The sequence below is a fragment of the Protopterus annectens genome, chromosome 3.part0 (genome assembly GCF_019279795.1).
Source record: "Protopterus annectens isolate FY-2018-M chromosome 3.part0, PAN1.0, whole genome shotgun sequence".
Taxonomy (NCBI): Eukaryota; Metazoa; Chordata; order Ceratodontiformes; family Protopteridae; genus Protopterus; species Protopterus annectens.
In genome coordinates this window covers 634,867,751-634,890,475 of record NC_056731.1, presented here as the reverse complement: position 1 = coordinate 634,890,475, position 22,725 = coordinate 634,867,751, and the positions used below count along the sequence as shown (strand labels likewise).

The 22,725-nt window shown below is 41.6% G+C and overlaps 1 protein-coding gene across 1 annotated transcript in view; it reads left to right on the top strand.

The window, feature by feature from the left end:
* RMI2 (RecQ mediated genome instability 2) overlaps positions 1 to 22,459 on the top strand; it is a 126,989-nt gene extending 104,530 nt beyond the window's left edge. The window contains exon 2 of the mRNA XM_044065034.1: positions 21,336 to 22,459. Within this exon, the coding sequence (XP_043920969.1) occupies positions 21,336 to 21,484 (149 nt within the window). The 3' untranslated portion in view covers positions 21,485 to 22,459. The remainder of the gene's footprint in view (positions 1 to 21,335) is intronic.
* Positions 22,460 to 22,725: the final 266 nt, after the last annotated feature.

Sequence of the window (22,725 nt, the reverse complement as noted above, 5' to 3'; positions counted from 1 at the left end):
ACTATGCTTAAATAGGATGAATTTGTTTTATTCTTTAATCTGAAGAAGCGTAGTAATACGCGAAAGTGCTCATCTGTATTCTTATACAATAAAGACTTTGGTTTTTACAGTTGCTGCTGTCGTTCCTGTGTTAGAGACTGCACGTGTTTTGTTGCTTATACCTAACTAGGTATATGCAACAAATAGACTACAGAGGTTCCTCACAAAAAAGGATAGATGATGTGAAAATGCCCTATGTGGCCCATCTCAAAGCAATTGTCATTATATTCTGCTACAGATTGCTAAGAGGCAACCTATCTCTGTCCTACAGAGCATCCTGATTTGGCCTTAATGGACATGTTGCACATCTTCAAAACAAATAGCTTCAGAAATACCCGATCCAAGAACCTAAACCTAGCCATGAGTAGGACATATTGGAGGGACAGGTGTTTGTGTCAGAGGCTGCCCTTTCTCTGAAATAAGGTTCCAAGCCATGAGAAACTAAGTTCTTCCTTCCAGTTGTTCATGTGAGACTTGGATCAGTGGATGGGAAATCACAAATTTACCCTTGGTCTGGCACTCTTGTTTCTGTGAGTTAGAGGAAACTTGTAAAGGCTCAATTTTATTTGTCCCCTTATACCTCTCAACTGTACAGATTTCTCACAGCATGACCAGATTTTTGTCTCGTATTTTTAGCCTGTTAGTCCTAAAATTGTGGTTTTCTGGCAAATCATCAAGGACTGAAGTTAGAAAATACTGACAGACTTTGAAATTCAGACTTCATACCCTTCAGAAAATTCATACTAGTGCAAAACCTGTTATTCTATCAACTTTCTAAGTTTGTAAGAACAATATTTAAAACGAGGCCCAAAATAGGGACATTGTCTCCCCCATTATTTATAGTTTTGTCCAGATTTCATGCTCTAAGAGGTTGAGAGCTATGATCCCCCCACCCCCCTCAAAAATTTGGGATCAATACCATTGTAATGTTTCTGGAAAGTATGTCTAAGCTTAAAAAGACCCTTTATGCTTGTTAACTTTGATCCTATGATCATGTATTGTTGCTGTTATGCAAGAAAAAAAAACAGAATTTCCAGACATGGAAAGAAAAATACTTGCCCAAGAAAAAAATGTTCAAAGCTTTAAACAGGAATATAAGATTTTTCATGCAACAGCTCAGGAAAAAAAGTTTTTCTGGAAAAGGGATCAACTGAGGAAGTGAAAAAAGCTAACAAAAACGAGAGATTTTTTTAAGGTTGCAATAAAGAAAAACAGGCATGGGGAAAGAAAAACAGATCTGAAATAATAAGATATTTATGCAGAGAAGAAAGCAAAACCAGTCAGTACAAAAATGCAGCTGCAAAGATACTTGAATAAAAATACAGGTAAAGGCATACTGATATAGTAAATTTCACATTACAAAAATAGGATGACAAAGTGGGAATGCAAAAAAAGATGCAGGGTAGAAAGTAAACATAGAAATTGAAGTGACAGACCATATGCGAAGTGCGGAAACTCTGACACAGACAATTTCACGAAATGATAGGCCAATAAACCCCCAGATGGAGGAATAGCAGGTGGAACGGGATGTATCTGAAGAAATGTCACTGGATGATGTTCTGGAACCTTCTGTAAGGAGACTTGCAAGAAAGTACAGATTGAACTGCACAAGGAAAAGAGCAGATAACTCTGACACAGGTAATATTGCAACATGATGGATCAATGAGGCCTGAGATCGTGTAGGGCACATCTGACGAAGCTATGATACAAGGCAGTGTTCTGGAATCTTCTGTAGAAGTCTTGCGTGAAAGTCCTTTCAGGAACTGAGTTAGGGAAAGAGCACAAAATAGAGATGTTAAAAAGATGCTCTTAGTCCACAAGAAAATGATCTAAGGGAAGACCTGCTTGATTTAATAGAGATGAAGAGACATTAAAATAGATTCAAAAATGGATTACAAAAAAGTAAATAATACCCAAAATGTTAACAGTCTGGTAAAACAGGTGAACCCAGTAATCGGACTGTTAAGAGAAATTCAGGTTTTATAACAAAAAATAAATAGGATGTAATGAAATACTACCCCCGAAACAGAGTAACAAACAAAAGTAAGGGAACAAGTAGCATGTCACCATGGTGCCATCAAATGGAGAACAATATAAAGCAGGTAAGACAATAGTATTTTTAGAAGAATACAGGAAAGGGAAGGCATCTTCAAAAATTCTTTGAAAAATAGATGTGGTAAAGCAACTTGCATTAAAAACTGACCTGGACTTATCACATACCGTTTCCAAAAATTAACACAAATTATCAGCACAAGCAGAAAAAACTTGAAAGGTGTGCTGATAACTACAAAAGAAAATTACAAAATAAAGCATTTCATTGATGACACAAGAAGGTCTTACAGACTATTGAGAAGTAAACACAATAGAAATACCCCCCCCAAAAAGTAATGGGTACATTTTGGATAGGTATTTACATAGCAAAGATGCCAAATTGATAGAATAGTTTAAAAAAAAACAGTAAGAAGCTCTAATATAGAGGATGTGAAATGGGACGAAGTGACAGCCAGATGAATACTCGGTGTGAATAGTCAGTGTTGCATCATACAGTAGACTCCCTTTTATCCAACCTGTCTTTAACCAACCATCAAATTTCTGCCTCAGCCCTAGCAAAAGACAACAGAGAATAACAACACTTCCGCCTCCTCTGGGCTGAATAATGACAGACATCTGAGTTTTAGACTTCATATTCATTAGAAAAATGCATGCCAACACAAATCCTGTTATTCTAGCTGATTTATAACCTATAGTGGATTTAAAAAGTGTATACTCCCCTATTAAAATGCCAGGTTTTTGTGATGTAAAAAAATGAGACCACAGTAAATCATTTCAAAACCTTTCCCATCATTAATGTGACCTATAATCTGTACAATTCAATTGAAAAACAAGTCTGTCAGGGGAAAAATATAAAAAAATAAAAAACGTACAATAAGCTGGTTAAGTAAGTGTGCACACCCTTAAAATAATACTTTGTTGAAGCACCTTTTGATTTTTTCCAAAACTGCATCTCCTGAACTGTCTTTACTGCTGTAGATAAAATATCATGAATGGTTAATACAGTAGTATTTTTATGGAACACTCAATATACTGGTCTTTCTACACCATTTCCGTTTTTATTTTGTTAAGCATCTTTTTGAATTTACAACCTAAAAAATGAAGTGTGAGAGTTAACAAGAAGAAGGGGGGGGTGGCACTTGGGACCAAACTGCTATATTGACAGTGTTGGAAGAATATGCTGTAACACTTAAAATGTTTCACACCGAGCAGCCCCATGGCACAGAGGGATAAAGCCCTTACTACTCCCTGGCTAACTAGTGATGTTATGTAGTCCAATCTCACCTACATTCTTACCCGTGGGTTCGGAGCCGAATATCAGCTCCGACCCGGCCAACTTTTCTAGCTCGAAGTCTTCTATTGGCTGAGCTAAGCAGGTATCCCATGCTGCACTGCTCCATATCCCCAGATCTCGTTTGCCGCTCGTGTAGCTTGGATGTGGTCTCGCTCTTGGCTGTGGCTAAGTACTCTTTTTTTCTTCCTTTTGGGAAAAATTTGTCATAAACAAAAAGCTATTTTCATAGCTAGTGTTTATTTAGTGTTGTTTTTGTGGTTTGTGGTATCTGGCTTGCTGTTCCACGGGCTAGGCCCGTTTTATTTAGAGGACCTAGTCCTCTTGTCCTGTGTTGTTAGCACTAAAACCGTTTAAGTTAGAGGTTTTAGAGTCGTTTCCCCTGGCTATTCTAGTCAAAAACCATTTTAGTTAGAGATTTTTTGGCCTTCTTTGTTTCAGTGCTTGTCCCGTCTGAGGGTTGTGTGCAGCTTTCTGTCTTGTTCCCGCCTTTTGTGGTTTGCGTGTCTGTGTCCTTTCTTGTCAAACAAGTGACTTGTGCTGTGTTGGTTTTTTGTTATTGCTTGTTGCAAAAATGTCTAAGAATTCCAAAGAGAACAAACCTTCGGGTTTTAAGAAGTGCTCTAATTGCGGTTACAAGATGCCCATCACAGATGGGCATTCAATTTTTGTTTATTGCCTGGGAGCCATTCATCTGCAGGAGTCCTACAGTTTCTGCCATGCTTTCAGTCTCAGGGTACTCCAGGAAAGAAAGAATAAGCTGATTTTAAAGGGACTCTTGAAACCCTCTTTTGAAGAGGCCATGGATTCTTCTCCCAGTGCTAAATCTAAGTCTAAATCAAAAAAGAGATCTCCGGCTCCTTCAGTTTCCTCGGAGCCTCTAGAGAAAGTCACAAAACTTGCTTCGACATTCTCGGCTCCACTGTCCTCGGGGCCGCAGGAAGTGTCAGTGTCGATGGATTCGGCGTCGGCTCCAATTATTTTGGAACCTCTTCGGAGCCACTCGCCCAGTCTTAGACCAGGTTCACCTGAGAGGAGATTTCAATCTCCATCCCTGTCCTCCAAATCCTCCAGGACCCTTCTTCGATCATTCCTCCTCCGAGTGCATCTCTGTCTTCGGAGCCAGAGTGTTCCGTGCCATGTGATGTTCCTGGGTCGGCACCGATGGCCCCTCCGGGCCGATCGGTACTGACATCTGCTCCAACCCCGTCGGCTCCATCCACGGGGTATAGGACTCGAGATTCTTCAGTCGGGCCCAAGGGGGACATCTCGGGGCATGTTACGATTCCAAGTCTTCCTCTCGGTGCCTCGGCTCGAGGGAACCCGACTCCTGTCTTGGTCTCAGAGGCTGGCCGGTCCTCGGACTCGGGGGGGGCCTGCCTTTGAGGCCATGCAGACTGCGCTTGCCAGATCGTTAGCTACATCATGCGGGTCGGTCATTCTGTCCCCCACAGCTCCGGTGAGACAGTGGAGTGCCAAGGCCTAAGGATATCCCCATGAGTGGTCCCCAAGTTTCTGAGGACCCTTCAGAGTTCGTGCCTGAGGAGCCCCCTAGAAAGAAGACGTGCAAGAGGAAGCACATAGACTCCCAGGATGAGTCTCTCACCTCTGATACTGACCTCGAGGAATCGGAGGGGTTCCCCAAGTCATCCTCTGATGATGTTTCCTCCTCCGACATCCTGGAGATACTGAAACAAAGAGGTGACTGGCCGTCCAAAACTCCCTCAGAGGAGTCTTGTTTTCCTTAAGGCCTTTGGCACTCAGCCCTCCGTCTTCTGGGTGTCCCCACCCTTCGAGCTCCTATATCTTATTTGTGGGAGAATGTGGGAGAACCCTGATTCTGTGGAGCCCGTACCCAGGCGTCCCAACAAGTTTCTTTTCGCTCCCCCGGGTAAAGAGTTTCTGTCTAAAGGGGTCCCTGTGGATGCTATGGTTGTGGCGGCCACTCAGAAGGAAGTAGCAGAGACTTCTTCCTCTGTCCATCCTCCTAACAAGGAGTCTAGGACAATGGACCGGTACGGGAAACATACCCTCTCGTCAGCAACCTTTAGCTTACGGTCGCTGAACTATCTATCTCATTTCACTCTGCTCCCGAGAGATCTCCTCAAGGAGTTTTGAGATACTCTTGCAGGTAACATCCCTGAGGCGGTAGCCCAGATGGGTAACGCCCAGGTGTCTACCCACAATTCCATCGTCAACTCCTCCATGCGGCTCATCTCATATGCAGCCGATGGAGCGAGCAGGGCAGCAAGTTCAGGAGTCGCCCTTAGAAGGCAAGCCTGGCTGCGCCTTTGTCATTTCGTGGAGGCCTTCAAGTCTTCTTTCACTGACGCCCCCCCCCCCCCTTGATGGTTCTTCCTTGTTTGGAACCAAAGTGAAAGACACTCTCACCAGGTGCGAACAAGAGGGAAAGACCCTGTCTGCCGTAGGGGTCCGTTTTTCCTTTCCCACTAGGCCTTACCCCAAGGCCCAGCAGGGTGGGAAGATGTGCTTCAAAAAATCACAGAGGTTTTTTTCCTGCAGCACAAGGTGAGTCCCCCTCCAGAGACAGAGGAGGGGGAGGTTATTCAGGGAGACGCCGCCCTAGAGGCAGAGGGGGCCCCTGCAATTCGGGAGACCGTGATTCCTTTCGTGGCTCTCCCTACTCTCTTTCCTGAGGGAGTGCCCGGCTGTGCTTATCCGGAGCCAGTCGGGGGTCGAATTTCATTGTATCCGGAAGCCTGGAAAAAGCATCTCCCAGGACCGATGGGTATTACGAATAATTTCCTGAGGTTATGTCATTCCGTTTACGTCAGACCCCCCTTCAGTCAGAAAAATCCCGGACGTTCCACCCAGTCAAAGGGATCAAACAGCCTCAGAGGTTTCAAAGCTGCTGGAAAAAGGCGCCATCCAGCGTGTCCCCTCAGACCAAGTCGGATTAGGGACTTACTCAAGATTCTTTTTGGTACCTAAAAGAACAGGGGACCTGAGACCCATATTAGATCTCAGCCGACTGAACAACTATGTACAGAAGGCCAAGTTCTGTATGGTCACACTACAATCGATTCTCCCATTGTTGGGAAAGGAGGTATGGATGTGCTCTATCGACCTCAAGGATGCTTACTACCATGTCAAAATGGACAAGGCATCCAGGTGTTACCTACGCTTCCGACTGGGAGCCAGTCATTTCCAGTTTCGAGCTCTGCCCTTTGGTCTCACCACAGCCCCCAGGATGTTCACCAAGTGTATGGCGGTGGTGACTGCTCACTTGAGGCGTCAAGGATTCCAAGTGTTTCCGTATCTGGACGACTGGCTCCTTTCCGCCCCCACCAGGCATCTACTAATCCAAACCAGGGATGCTACCATCACTCTGTGTCAACAGTTGGGCATAACACTAAATTGGGAAAAATCTGCCTTGTTGCCCTCACAGCGTGTCACCTTTATAGGCGCAGAATTAGACACCGTTCGAATGTGAGCATTTTTACCGCAGGAAAGGATCAGAGTCTTACAGCAACAGATTCACACCCTGATGCCCTTGAAGAAAGCGAAGGCAAAATGGGTTCTTCAACTCCTCGGGACCATGGCAGCGACAATTATGTTGGTCCCTCTAGCGAGATTGCACATGAGACTTCTCCAATGGCTCCTCTTTGTTCAATGGTCTCTCCAGAAATTTCCACTTTCTCACCCCATTTTGCTCACGGACAGATGCAAACAGGATGTCAGTTGGTGGCTTTGCACCAACAATTTGGACAGGGGAAAACCCTTTGTTCCACCCATCCCGGTTGCCACAGTGACCACGGACGCCTCCCAGATGGGGTGAGGTGGGGGGCATTATCTTGGCAGGACGGTCCAAGGCACGTGGCAGGATCACGAGATACATCTGCATATCAATGTCCTAGAGATGAGAGCGGTGCTGCTTGCATTGCAAGCACTTCAGAGCTTTCTGCCTCTAGGCACGATTGCAATACACTCAGACAACATGTCAGTAGTGTGGTATCTAAACAAGCAGGGGGGAACCAGATCTTACCCCCTGTGCAGAGAGGCCATGCGAGTGTGGCAGTGGGCAGTATCTTCCCAACGGTTTCTGGTGGCAACGCACATTCCGGGGAATTCCAATGTGATAGTGGACAGGCTAAGCAGAGGTATTCTGATGCCTTACAATTGGTCCCTGAATCGTTTAGTTGCAGAACAAATCTTCAGCAGATGGGGTCAGCCTTGCTGCGACCTAAAGCGCAATTCTTGGTAAGCAGAATGATTCTGATTGCTCCACACTGGCCTCGCCAAGTCTGGTTCCCCTTTCTTCAACCATACATTGTGGACACTCCTTGGATTCTGTACCCTCAACCAGACTTACTGACACACATGTCGGGACAGTTCCACCCCTCCCTGATGACCCTCCGGTTGACAGCCTGGTTACTCCACTTCCATCTTTAGTTAGGCTTCATCATTTTTCGCCGGAGGTAGTTCACATTTTATCCTCCTTACATAAGCCCCCTACGAGGAAGATTTATTCTAGCAAATGGAAGAGGTTTTCTGTTTGGGCGCATACCCAAGGAATTGATCCTTACACAGCCCTGATTGCTTCAGTCTTGGAGTTTTTGTCTATGCTTTTCCATCAGGGTTCTGCATCAGCTACCATAAAAGTTCAATTGGCAGTGATCTCTAATTTTCATGTTGCTAATGAGCCTAGTCTCATGGCTCACAGACCCTGTAAGGCCTTCCTGAAAGGTACTCTATTACTCCGTCCTCCGGTCTCCGAACCTGTCATGCCCTGGGATCTCAATTTTGTTCTACAAGCCCTTACTTCACCGCCTTTCGAGCCTGCAGCTGCCTATGATTTGAAATTCTTGACCTGGAAAACAGCCTTTTTAATAGCAATCACCTCAGCCAGGCGAGTTTCAGAAATTCAAGCCCTTTCTATCAAACCTCCATATCTGATCTTCCATAAGGATAGGGTTTCTCTTAGACCAAACCCTTCTTTCCTTCCTAAAATGGCTTCCGTATCTAACCTTAATCAATCTATTGAGTTGCCTGTATTCTTTCCCCATTTTTCAAACAAGGCAGAATTTTTTAACTTTCATGAATTGGATGTTCACATACAGTTATGTTTTTATCTGCACCGAACAAAAGCTATCCGGAAGTCTGATCAACTATTTGTCTCCTTTTCGGACAATAAAATTGGGTCCCCTGTCTCCAGAATCACCCTATCCAGATGGATATCCAGTTGCATCTCTTTCGCATACTCCACAGGAGGTAAAGACCTGCCGTTTCCGGTCAAGGCTCACTCTACTCGGGCTGTCTCTACATCTACAGCCTATCAAGTTAGATTATAGATGGATGATATATGTGCTCAGCTACTTGGGCTTCTCCTCACACATTTGTTTCTCATTACAAATTGGATGTGGTATCTAGGGGCAGGTCGTCCTTTGGTTCCACAGTACTCGGGAGTATTTTCCTATGAGCCACCCAGGATGTAGGTGCTAGGGACGCTGTCCCACAGGTAAGAATGTAGGCGAGATTGGACTACATAACATCAAGAAGTTATGTACTCTCCATAATGTTTGATGTATGTAGTCCGTCTCGCCTCACGTTCTTACTTACCCTCCCACCTTCCCCCTTCCTGGAGGATCTGGAGGTTAGGTTTCTATTTACAGAGTTCTCTTTACCTTTGGCTTATTCCTTTTTTTACCTGGAGGTTGTGTATGCATGGGGTATGACTGAGTACTCGCAGCAAACTAGATCTGGGGATATGGAGCAGTGCAGCATGGGATACCTGCTTAGCCCAGCCAGTAGAAGACTTCGAGCTAGAAAAGTTGGCCGAGTCGGAGCCGATATTCGGCTACGAACCCACGGGTAAGAATGTGAGGCAAGATGGACTACATACATCGAACGTTATGGTGAGTACATAACAACTTGTTCAGTTTGCAGCATTAGGCACTGGAGCAACCAGGGGTGAGCCGGCCAATGTAGGCTCACCCATCCTAGGGAGAGGGAGGCAACCTAGGTAAACTGCAGTGAAACAGCATTACAAGCTTGGCAAGTTCCACACTGCATAAATGATGTGCCTCAAAGGTGGGTGTAGTTGACATTGTGAATGAGGAGAGGAGTTGGCGATACCTGATGATCAGCTGCAGGATGGAAAAATATTTGATACCAGCTTACTTTTCCTTAACTGCATACTGCTTGTGGAGCTTGAAATATTACCAGTCCTGAAACATCTCTCAGATCTTCAGTGACAGTAACTACAAGAAATATGTATTTTAGCACAAACAGACAAAAGGAGCAAGCTGATGCATGTTGAAGAGTAAGACTAGACCCTTAACTTATTGCAGGTCAAATTAGATGTGAAGTTGTTCAATCTCACCGTTAATTCTTTACTGATAGATTCAGAGCCGATCCATCGGCTCCAAAACAGCCGTATGCAAAGCTTGAGGTCTTCCAGTAGCTCGAGGCCAAGCCCCTATCCCATGATGCACTGTGAATTCCCCCAGATCTAGTTTGCCACGGCATCTGATCGGAGGTTCCAGTGCAAGCTCGGCCAGTACTTTTTTTCAAAACTCATTGTATTAGCAGTTATTTCTAGTAATTGTTGCTAAGTTGTTCTAAGTAGTTTGCTAGTTAGGTAGTTCATTTTCTATAGCTTCTTAAAAGCTCCCCTTTCCCATGTGTGACTATTTAATTTATATTTTCTTAGCTTCATGTGTTGTTGGCCTAGTTCCTTTCTGCTCTTTAATATCTCTGCAGAGATATTTATATATATATATATATATATATATATATATATATATATATATATATATATATACTTTTTCTAGAGTTGGCCTTTTCTATTTGGGCCTTAGATTAGTGGTTAATTCTCTTTCCTGTCAGGCTCGTTTTTTTCTGTGTGCAGTTAGAGCCTAGTAGTTTACGTATATTTGGTGTACCTTAGTGTGTTGTGCTATTAGAGCCTAGGTTGTGTATTAAGTAGTTTATACATATTGTGTGCATTTTTTTCTTAGGCTCCTTGCGTGTGTGTGTGTGGGGTTAGAGCCTAAGATATTCTTGATTATCGGATCTGTGTTTTCCTTAGTAGCATAATGGCAGATGACAAAGATAAACACCCAAAGTCTGGGTTTAAAAAGTGTCCAGACTGCGGTCAAAAAATGTCTGTTACTGATGGACATGTAACTTGTGTTTACTGCTTAGGAGCTGTCCATTTGCAGGAGTCTTGTAGTATTTGTCATTCTTTTCCACGAGAGTGTTACTAGAGAGGAAAAGGAAATTGTTAGACAGAGGCTTGTTAAAGCATCCATTTCAAGAAGCTTTGAGTGACCAGGATGTGGCCAGCAAGTCTTCCAAATCCTCTATATCTTCCGGGGACTCTAAGGACTTTAAGCAGTCTAAGAAAAGTTGGAGGATTCTGCGACATTGGCTCCACAGACCTCGGAGCCGACTGTCTTTTCTTTTCAGAACCGGTATCCAAAAGACCTTTATCTCCACTGCTTCAGTCGGCACCATCGGTGCATTCTTCTAGATGTTTTGTCAGCCTGCCAGATTCGGATATGGATTGATTTGTGCAGAAGCTTTTACAGGCACCAGACCTTGCTAAATTGTTGTCGGCTCCAACCCAAGCGGCTTCGGAGCCGAAGACCACTACTCCTGACTTGACTACTCCTCCTCCGAGCTGTACCGGACCTTCAGAGCCAGAGGAAGCTGACCTGTTGATTGTGGAGCCTTTGGAGCCAAGACCTGCTCCAGTGTCCTCGGCTCCATCCACTCTGACCTCCTTGGCACCGACCAGGTACTCTAGGAGCCGACACTCTCCAGTCGGGTCCGAGGCGGATAGTCAGACCGACTTTTCAGTGCCGACTCTTCCTCTCAGGGCTTCGGCTCGGATGAGCTCGGCTCCTACCTCCAGCTCGCTCAGTGTGGGAGGGGTTGGCGGTTCCTTCGGGTCCATCGACTCCTTCACATCGGAGCCATGGTGCCGTCAAAGCCATGAGGAGAACCTTGTCCCCCAAGACATTCTCCACTTCAGGCCTTGCTTTCTCTTCCCCCAAAGCACCTGTGTCTGCTTCTGCTTCCGTCGTCCAGGCTAGGCGTAGAGATCCAGAGCCTCAGGTAGCCCCACAGGGTGCCCCTGCTCTTCCGAGACCTCCCCAGAGGCTTCCACTGAGGCGGTTCCCAGGAAGAGATTGTGCAAGAGGAGACACTTGGATTCCCCACAGGAGTCTTTAACATCTGATACTGACTTGGATGAGGCAAAAGGGTCCCCCCCTCTGAGGATATCTCCTTTGCTGAGATACACGTGAACCTTAGGCAGAGGGGTGATTGGCAGTTCAAAAGCCCTACTGAGGATGAGTCAGTTCTCCTGAAGGCTTTCAGGTTTCAACCCTCCACCTCTTGGGTGTCTCTGCCCTTCGATGAGCTAATGCAGTTGGTCTCTAGGAGGGCGTGGGACTCACCGGAGTCCATGGAGCCTGTTCCTAGGATGCCTAATAAGTTTATATCTGCTCCACCAGATAAAACTTTCTTGTCCAAAGGAGTCCCTGTTGATGCCATGGTGGTGGCGGCGGCCACCAAAAAGGAAATGTCTGAGACTTCCTCATCTGTTCATCCTCTTAACAGAGTGTCTAGGATCATGGATAGATATGCGAAATGCATGTTTAGTTCAGCGACTTTTACTCTCCGTTCACTGAACTATTTGACCCATTTCACTAGGTTGCGAAGAGATCTCCTTAAGGAGTTGGGAGATACTCTTCAGGGTACTGTAGCTGCAGGGGCCTCTGACAAAGTTGCTGCTCAGCTTGCTACCCTAAATTCTATTGTTAACTCATCCATACGTCTCCTATCATATGCAGCTGATGGAACGAGTAGGGCAGCTGGTACAGGAATCGCTCTCAGAAGACATTCCTGGATGCGCTTGTGTTCCTTTGTGGAGCCCTTTAAGTCTTCATTCGTAAACACCCCTTTTGATGGCTCATCCCTTTTTGGGCCAAAAGTGAAGGAAATTTTGTCCAGGTGTGAACAGGAGGGAAAGACTGTGTCTGCCGTCGGAGTTCGTTTTTCCACCCCTACTCGGCCTTACCCCAGAGGCCAAAAGGGAGGAATAATGTGGTTCCTGAAAGCCCAAGGAGCCTTTCAGGACACATGTGGTGTGTGGTGAACCCCCCCTCTAGGGGCAGAGGAGGGGGTAATAGTGGAAGACGCCGCTCTCGCGGCAGTGGGGGTCCGCAACATCAGGGTGACAGCGATCACTTCTCTGGCCAATCTTACCAGCGCTCCTGAAAGGAGGCCCGATTGTCCTGCTCTGGAGGCAGTCGGGGGTCGCTTATCTTTGTATCCAGACGCTTGGCAAGAAATAAAACACAAAGCAAATCAAGATGAACAAACTCTTGTAAAACAAACAGAAACGGGCTCCGAACCAGTGGGTAAAAACTCCAAAAGATTTATTAAAAGTGGAGCGCTTTTCGTATTACGTCTTAGAAAGACTTCTTCAGACAAGAGAGAAAATTCCTTCTACACAATTTAAAAGCAAAAAGGCGCCAAAACAGCGCAAAACATATAACATACAGCTGCCCGTCGATTAAACACTCAAGACCATAATAGTATTAAAGCTATACTAGTTTACAAAACTTCCGTCAATCAGTCCTTCAAAGCCCCGTTCCTAAAATTCATGATAACGAAACACAATACATAAACAAGGAATCCCCATGTGTACAATGTAACAGAGAAAATGTTTCTCAAGTGCAATACAAGTATTTACATAAGAATATATATATATATATATATATATATATATATATATATATATATATAAGAAATGCATGCTTACTTTAACTACAAAGTGTATCGCCAGAAAGGCAAAATCAGTAACCAAAGTTTGTTAAATATGTACGCTCTTCTTTCCATTTTTAAAGACAGTCCTTTGAATCTCTGTTTTTAACTTCATTATTAACGGAACACCATACATTAAAAGGTGTCTCCGTGCATACAAATGTAACCAAGGACTGCTTTAGTAAAATGAAAGGTGAGTTCTAACATAAAAATAAATATATAGTTATACTTCAAATACTAAACATTGTTTCCACATACGGTGTACTTACTTTGAGTGCGGACTGTCCTCACAAACATAAAAAAATGACAATGACCACTGTTAATTGAAACATGTATCAATTCAAAAGGCTTGTATCCTTGGTAAAAAATAATCCTTCAAATCTCTATTACTGAATTCATTACAAATGGAATACCGTACTTAAGAAGGTGTTCCCGTATATGTAAATGCGGCAAAGAAAATACTTTGTTATAAATGTATAGCATAATAAGTATAGCAGGTATAATTATGTTTGTAAATATGAACAATAAACAAATATACAAATACATAAATATAAACATGAATATAAATATAAATGCATTTGTAAATTAAAACTAGCAGAACCAGGTTACCGACACCTACTAAAAACTGGCATTACCGGTAAACCTGAATTAATGAAATAAGTTATCCTAGAAATAATAAAAAAAATCTAAATGAAATAACCTACATATTCTACCTACTTAACAAATGAATTATATCAATTAAATCTATTTTAATATTGATAATAATGTCAGTAAAAACAAAGGAATATACCTAAAAGAGGTATGCACAAAATAATTATGCCAACTAAAGGTAACAGAATTGCTCAAATACGAAATGGGTCAATGTTGAACCCCATTCTATGTACTGCACTAAAAAATAAATAAAATGGAATTAAATACAATACTAAAAAAATGAATATACCTAAAATAAGGTATCCATAAAGCAATTGTGCCAATAAAAAGTAACAGAATTGCTCAAATACAAAATGGATCAATGTTAAACATCATTCTAATGTATTGCAACAATGAAATAAATAAAATATCAAACCACCCTATAAAGAACACTTGGAAGCTAAGTAAACTAAACCTAGGTACTAACTTGAGTTACCATACATATATTAACATCACCTTAACAAACTTCTTAATTTCAAAACACAAGTCAAAGAAGTGACTTCATTCAGACCAGGTAACGTATAAGAATTCAGTTTAAGTTGCCAAATAAGTTCCCGTTTCTCTAACAGTAACTGTTGGGGTCCTCCTCTTTCATCAACTACTACCTGGTCAATCACTTTGAATAAAAAGGCATGAGATGGATTGTCATTACAGTGTCTCGCGAGGTACTCTTCTTTCTTATGTGGTACGTGTGTTCATAAATCCTTTCTTTTAGTTTTCTGTCAGTCTTCCCAATGTAAAAAGCAGGACATGACTGACAAAAAGCTAAATAAACCACTGATTTAGAATTACAATTGTACCGACCCCTTGCTTTAAACGTACATTGATTCACTATGAAATTAGACCCTGTAGATATAAATTTGCAATAGCTACATGCCTCACATTTATATGTACCTTCAATTCTATTAGGTTTTGATATCGTACTTTCCATAATGTTTTTAAGGTTTCTACCCTTTTTAAAAATAATTTCAGGTGTATCACCTAATTTCTCCACCAAATCCTTCTCAAATGTCAGCAAATGCCAATTCCTTCTGAGGATATCATGAATATATTTTGCTTCCAGGGAGAAAGGGGTAATAAAACTCCTCCTGTACCTCTCCAAACCAGTACCTATTTGACCCTTACTTATTACTGATAGGTGTACAACAGGGGCCTCCAGCCTCAACTCATCCGACACATCAAAGTTAGCATCTACTTCTTTTAAAGTCAAGATGGGGTTAAATACTTCTCCCACTATTTCATCAACCAAAAATTCAGGATACCATGACTCATGAACATGCATTTCAACAAGGTACATTCCTCATCAAATGACGAGTCCTCAGTTGTCATTCGAGCTGCTCTCACTAGTTGTCCCTTCAAAACAGATTTTTTTCTGATGGAATGGATGGCAGCTAGAGAAGTGCAACAAGGTGTTTGAATACGTGGGTTTCCTATATATTTTAGCTAAAAAACCTCTACGTACAACATCTCTTTTCAATTCGACATCTAAATAATTAATAGTGTCTTCACTATACATATAAGTAAATTTTAAGAATGAGGTACTATAATTTAGTACACCAACAAAACTACTTGCATCATCTGCACTTCCTTGAAACATAATAAAATGTCATCCAAAAACCTATTCTGGAGTTTTACTTTCTTAAAATTGTCATTGTTGAATACATGATCATGTTCCCACTGAGCTAGAACCAAATTGGCGTAACTTGCTCCACATAGGGAACCCATAGCTACACCAACTATTTGTTTGTAAATATCACCATAAATCCAAAATAATCGTTGTTCAAGATCACGTCTAACAGTTCTTGAATTAAACAAATCTCTTCATTCTCTGCTCCATGGGTAATAAGGTTCCTAGTAACATACTCAATCCCTACGTCATGTGGCATAGAAAAGTAAAGGTCAACTACATCTATCGTGAGGAAAAATATATTATCCTGAAATTCAAATCTATCTAGATTTTTCAAAAAGGCCCAAGAGTCTTTGCATATTTACTGACATAGTATTATCAATATCAAAATAGATTTAATTGATATAATTCATTTAAGTAGGTAGAATATGTAGTTATTTCATTTAGATTTTTTATTATTTTTAGGATAACTTATTTCATTAATTCAGGTTTACCGGTAATGCCAGTTTTTAGCAGGTGTCGGTAACCTGGTTCTGCTAGTTTTAATTTACAAATGCATTTATATTTATATTCATGTTTTTGTATATTTGTTTATTGTTCATATTTACATACATAATTATACCTGCTATACTTCTTATGCTATACATTTATAACGAAGTATTTTCTTTGCCGCATTTACATATACGGGAACACCTTCTTAAGTATGGTATTCCATTTGTAATGAATTCAGTAATAGAGATTTGAAGGATTATTTTTTTACCAAGGATACAAGCCTTTAGAATTTATACATATTTCAATTAACAGTGGTCATTGTCATTTTTTTATGTTTGTGAGGACAGTCCGCATTCAAATTAAGTACACCATATGTTGAAACAATCTTTAGTATTTGAAGTATAAGTATATATTTATTTTTATGTTAGAACTCGCCTTTCATTTGACTAAAGCAGTCCTTGGTTACATTTTTATGCACGGAGACACCTTTTAATGTATGGTGTTCCGTTAATAATGAAGTTAAAAACAGAGATTCAAAGGACTGTCTTTAACAATGGAAAGAAGAGCGTACATATTTAACAAACTTTGGTTACTGATTTGGCCTTTGTGGTGATACACTTTGTATTTAAAGTAAGCACGCATTTCTTATATATATATATATATATATATATATATATATATATATATATATATATATATATATATATATATATATACATATTCTTATGTAAATGCTTGTATTGCAGTTGAGAAACATTTTCTCTGTTACATTTTACACATGGGGATTCCTTGTTTATGTATTGTGTTCCGTTGTCATGAATTTTAGGAACGGAGCTTTGAAGGACTGATATCAGTATTGACGGAAGTTTTGTAAACTAGTATAGTTTTACTAATATTATGGTCTTGAGTGTTTAATCGACGGGCAGCTGTATGTTGTATGTTTTGCGCTGTTTTGGCGCCTTTTTGCTTTTAAATTGTGTAGAAGGAATCTTCTCTCTTGTCTGAAGAAGTCTTCCTAAGACGGAAGATGAAAAGCGCTTCACTTTTAATAAATCTTTTGGAGTTTTTACCCACTGGTTCGGAGCCTGTTTCTGTTTGTTTTACAAGAAATAAAAGACAGCAGGGTACAAAGTATCATTTCCAGAGGGTACTTCATACCTTTTGCCACCCCCCCCCACCCCGTTCATAAGGAGAATCCCGTTACAGAATCAGTTACAGGGAACAAGCAACTATAGAGGTCCACAAGTTGCTAGAAAAAAAGAGTCATCCAGCCAGTCCCAGCAGACCAAACAGGACTCGGAACTTACTCAAGGTTCTTTTTGGTTCCAAAGAAAACAGGGGACTGGAGACCCATTTTGGACCTCAGCAGACTCAACCAATATGTGAAGAAAGAGAAGTTCCGGATGGTCACGCTACAGTCTATACTTCCCTTTTTAGGGAAAGACAGTTGGATGTGCTCGATAGATCTCAAGGATGCGTACTACCACATAAAAATGGCCAGGCCATCCAGAGATCACCTGCATTTCTGGCTAGGAGCCGATCATTATCAATTTCGAACCCTGCCCTTTGGTCTCACTACAGCCTCCAGAGTGTTAAAATGCATGGCAGTGGTCATGGCTCACCTGAGGCGTCTAGGATTCCAAGTGTTTCCGTACCTAGACAATTGGCTCCTTACCGCCACCACCAGGCATCAACTGATTCAGGCAAGGGAATACACTCTGACACTCTGCAATCACTTAGGCATTACAGTCAACTCAGAAAAGTCTGCCTTGTCGCTTCGCAGCATATAATGTTTATCGGGGCAGAGTTAGACACTTCAACCACCACTCTAAAACTACCAATCGAAAGAGTCTTCCTTCTTCATCAGCATGTCAGCACATTGGTATCGAAAGATAGCGCACCAGCTTCAGAAGTTGTAAAAGTATTGGGTTTGATGGCTGCAGCAATCCTGGCCTGGCCATACCATTAGCAAGGATGCATATGCGGATTCTTCAATGGCTGTTGTTCACTCAGTGGTCTTATCAGGAACTTCCAATGGATCATACGATTTTAATTACGAGCTCTTGCAAGAAAGATCTCCAGTGGTGGTTGACGTCTCTTCACATAACCATAGGACGCCCTTTTGTCCTACCTCCTCCAGTAGCCAATGTGACCATGGACGCTTTCCTGATAAGGTGGGGGGGGCATTTTCAGGGAAAGACTGCCCAAGGCACATGGACGGATCAAGAGTCACATTTGCATGTCAATGTTCTGGAGATGAGAGCAGTACTTTTAGCATTGCAGTACTTCCAGTACTCTCTTCCCCTAGGAATGATTGCAATTCAGACAGACAATATGTCAGTAGTCTGGTACTTGAACAGGCAGGGGGGAACCAAGTCTTACCCCCTTTGCCGGGAAGCCCTCGGAGTTTGGCAGTGGGCTGTTTTCTCCCAGTGCTTTCTGTTGGCAACGCACATCCCGGGGAGATCCAACGTGATAGCAGACAAACTAAGCAGGGCAATCTTGTTGCCGCATGAGTGGTCCCTCAAGAAAGAGATTGCGGACAGGATTTTCCGCAAAAGGGGCCAGCCTTGTTGCGACCTTTTTGCCAGCCACATCAGCACGAAATGCAGAAGCTACTTTGCCCTGATTTCTCCTCCGGGAGAAGCCCCGAGAGACACACTCGTACAATTGGCCCCCGGGTCTCCTCTATGCATTTCCACCCATCCCATTGATCCCAGGGATTTTGCTTTCTGTAGAACTCTGGGTAAGGACCATCATTCTTATAGCCCCTCATTGGCCTCGGCAGATTTGGTTCCCATTCCTTCAACATCATCTCTTGAAGGATCCCTGGATTCTGGACCCAGTTCCAGACCTCCCAACACATCCGTTGGGGGACCTCCATCCTTCTTTGCAGTCACTGAAGTTGACAGCTTGGCTGCTCCAGTTCCCCTCATAGCCAGGCTTCATAACTTCTCCATTGAGACTAAACAGATCCTTTTGTCTTCTCATAAGCCGTCCACTAGAAGATTATATCTTAGTAAGTGGAAGAGATTTTCCATATGGGCTTCTAAGCAGAACATTGATCCTTACCAAGCCCCCTTGACATCCATACTAGAATTCTTGACTATGATTTTTAATAAAGGAGTGGCCGCCGTTCAGTTGGCTGCTATATCTAACTTTCATCTCTGAATCGATGGGCTAAATATAATGTCCCACAAGTTATCCAAGGCTTTTGTCAAGGGAACATTTCATATGAGACCTGCAGCGAAACCTCCCTATTCTCCTTGTAATCTAAATTTTTTGCTGTATCGTATAATCCTCCCCCCGTTTGAACCAGCATCATCTTGTGACCACAAATATTTGTCGTGGAAAACCATTTTTCTGGTAGCTATTACGTCTGCCCGCAGAGTGTCAGAACTTCAAGCTTTGTATATCAGCCCTCCTTATTTGATTTTTCATGCTGACAGAGTATCACTTAGGACAAATCCTTCTTTTTTGCCCAAAGTTTGTTCAGAATCTAATAATAACCAAGTCATTGAGTTACCAGTTTTCTTCCCTAATCATTCCAATAAGTTGGAGTATATGCTGCACAAACTTGATGTTCACAGACAGCTCAGATTTTATTTGGATAGAACAGAAGATATCAGGAAATCAGACCAGCTCTTTGTTTCATTCTCTAAAGCCAGAAAAGGTAGACCAGTGGCTAAAACAACTCTGTCTAAATGGTTATCTGATTGTATCACCTTTGTCTATTCAGCTGCTAATATGCCTTTACAACACAAGATTAAAGCTCACTCAACCAGAGCAGTTTCTACATCTCTACGTTCCAAGCCAAATTGCCCCTTGATAACATTTGTGCAGTAGACACTTGGTCTAAACTTCATACCTTTATCACTCATTACAATGTTGATAAGGCCTCCAGGAACAGGGCTTCCTTTGGGTCTACGGTTCTGAAGAATGTACTCCCGTGAGCCACCTGAGATTGATGGTGCTAGGGATGCTACCCATCAGTAAAGAATGAACGTCGAGATTGAACAACTTCACATTAAGAAGTTATGTACTCACCATAACGTTCCATGTGAGTTGTTCATCTCGCCTTCATTCTTACTTCCCTCCCTCCTTCCCCCTCCAGGCTGATAGTTGACCTGGAGGTAGGTCTCATCCTGGTTGCTCAATTCTTCTTCCTCTCCTTAGGAGAATAGCTCATTTATATGGTTATAGTACACGCAGCAAGCAAGATCTGAGGTCATTCACAGTGCATCATGGGATAGGGGTTTGGCCTCGAGATACTGGAAGACCTCGAGCTTTGCATACGGCCGTACCGGAGTCGATCCCATCAGTAAAGAATGAAGGCGAGATGAACAACTCACATGGAACGTTATGGTGAGTACATAACTTCTTATTTGTGTTTATATTTAAAAATTGTGAAGATGGTTATCTTAGAGTTTTGTTGCTGTTCATTAGTAGGTGGCTGTGATTCAGATGGAACATTTCAGATTGCAGTGCATATGTAGGTCCATACTGTCCAGTTGTGGTGAGATTTCCAAGTGAGTGTTTTTTTTTTTTTTTAAGAAATTTTTAAAGTAATTGATTTTGAACAGAGATGCTTTCATACTTTCCACAATAGTGTCCCACAGAGGAAAGAGGAAATTTCTAGTTAAGAAGATTTATGTTTAGCCTGAAAGTAATATAACTGGTCAAACACTGAATCTGAAAGAGGTCCATGCAGATCAGTGCTCTACCCTGGGAAACAAATACAACTAAAATAAAATGGAATGATAAATCCTTGGAGATGTAACCACAAACTTTACTCAGATTTTGAATTGGGAATTGACCATTCCCTATAAAAACTATGATGGTAGAAGCATCAGTAAGCCCACTCGGAATATACAAGAAATTATCGATACATTTCCAGGTAAAGAGTATGTTCATTGGGGACATAACATATGAAATAGTTTTAGCAATGTAAAACTGTGCTGTTTTGATTTATCTAATATGGGTATCCCACATTATTTCAGATTTGGTGGTCATCAGCAGTTTTTCTTCTTCCAAATTCTGCTTTTAAAGACTTTTGCCCTAGGAGTATGGTACAGCCTACACTTTTGTTGAAACTTGTTTCATTTTTCCACTTGTTCTCGGGTCCTTCCTTGCCTTGCCCCCAGACAGTCATTCTTATTGCAGATTTTTGTCTCTTATGGAAAAACCGAGGGTCTCTTCACCCTGAATATAGTGCTAAAAGTGAAATTAATGTGAAATAAAAAAATTCTTCTGAATGTCTGTTTTCAGAATTAAAACCGTAAACAAATGGCATGCTCTGTTTTTGTGAACCTTGTAAACTTATTCTGCAATCTGTATCTCTTACAGGAAAATACGTAATGGTAATGGGAGTTGTTCAGTCCTGCACTCCAGAGCCTGTCATACGAGCTGTAAAAATTACAGACCTTTCAGAAAATCCCATCCACAAGAAAGCTTGGCTACTTGAAGTAGAAGATCTACATCGGACTCTTCCTTGAACAACTTTGGCAAACAGCCAAAGGCCCGCAGCCAATGTCGAATTGTTGTTTATTGGTTAACTTAGTTTCACTTTTCAACACGGTTCATGTAAACTTACAAAGTGCTTTTGTAAGAAGCTGCAGTGTGTGAATGACCATGGACATGGTTCATAAACTCTCTTGCGACATGAATATGATTTTGTTGTACAACAGCTTTAGATCTTTCTGGAATAATGGCAGCTAGCAGTTGGATAGCAGTGGAATAGACAAGAATGTCACTTCTGGCAGTACAGTACATACTGCAACTCAGAAAATAAATAGGGAAAATGCTGATTCGTTAAAGTTTATAATATTCAAAAGACAGATTTCCCACAGCTTTGTCTTTTAAATGCCAAACCAAAGTATTATTTAACAGTGGTAACAGGTGTACAGGGTTTCACAACTGAATGAGTAAACCTGAGTCTCATATTATATAGTACATTTTAAAATGCACAGTGCCAAAGTTGTACAGATGGAAAACATCATATAACCAGATACAAAGCTGAATTGTACAAGTGAGCTGTAAAGTGTTGGTATGTAGGTTCATAGGGATTACAAGTTGTAGTAAATGAGTGAACTGGACCTGGAGGGATGCTTGCTGGTCAGCTTGAGTAAATTAAGCACTGACCTTTGATTTCTATTGTGCACCTTATGATAACCCATGTTACACATATGTTGCTTTACCTGTTTGTTTAATCACTTCATTTACCAGAGTTTGTCACATGACAACAGACTGATTTTTTTTTTCATAAGCTACAAACATTATTTTTAGTATATGTATTGCTCAAAGTTTTGTATATTTTCAGTAACTGTATTTCAGTTTTTGTTAATCTTAAATATTTAGGAGCCTAGAGGGCCTGGGTTATGGCTGAAAAGGGTCCGTGGACCAGCCCTCCAGTCTAATTAACAAAGAAAATAAATAAACAAATAACACTTGGTAATGTTTGAAAGAAGTAACATTTTTGTATGCAGCAGTTTTTCTTTAATCATTTACTTGATACTAGTCTGGATCCAGATTAGTTAGATACATGTTCTTGCAGACTAACTAGTTTGTTTTTTTTAAAATCAATTTATGCGTTCTACTTAAATATTATGATATTGTTGGGTTTCTGAAAAGCACATATGCAGACATATATAAGGTTTCAATATTGTCTTTTTGAAAACGTTTTCTAATTATAACCCAGCATCTTCAGTCCCTAGGAACATTCTACTTTTTAAGCTGT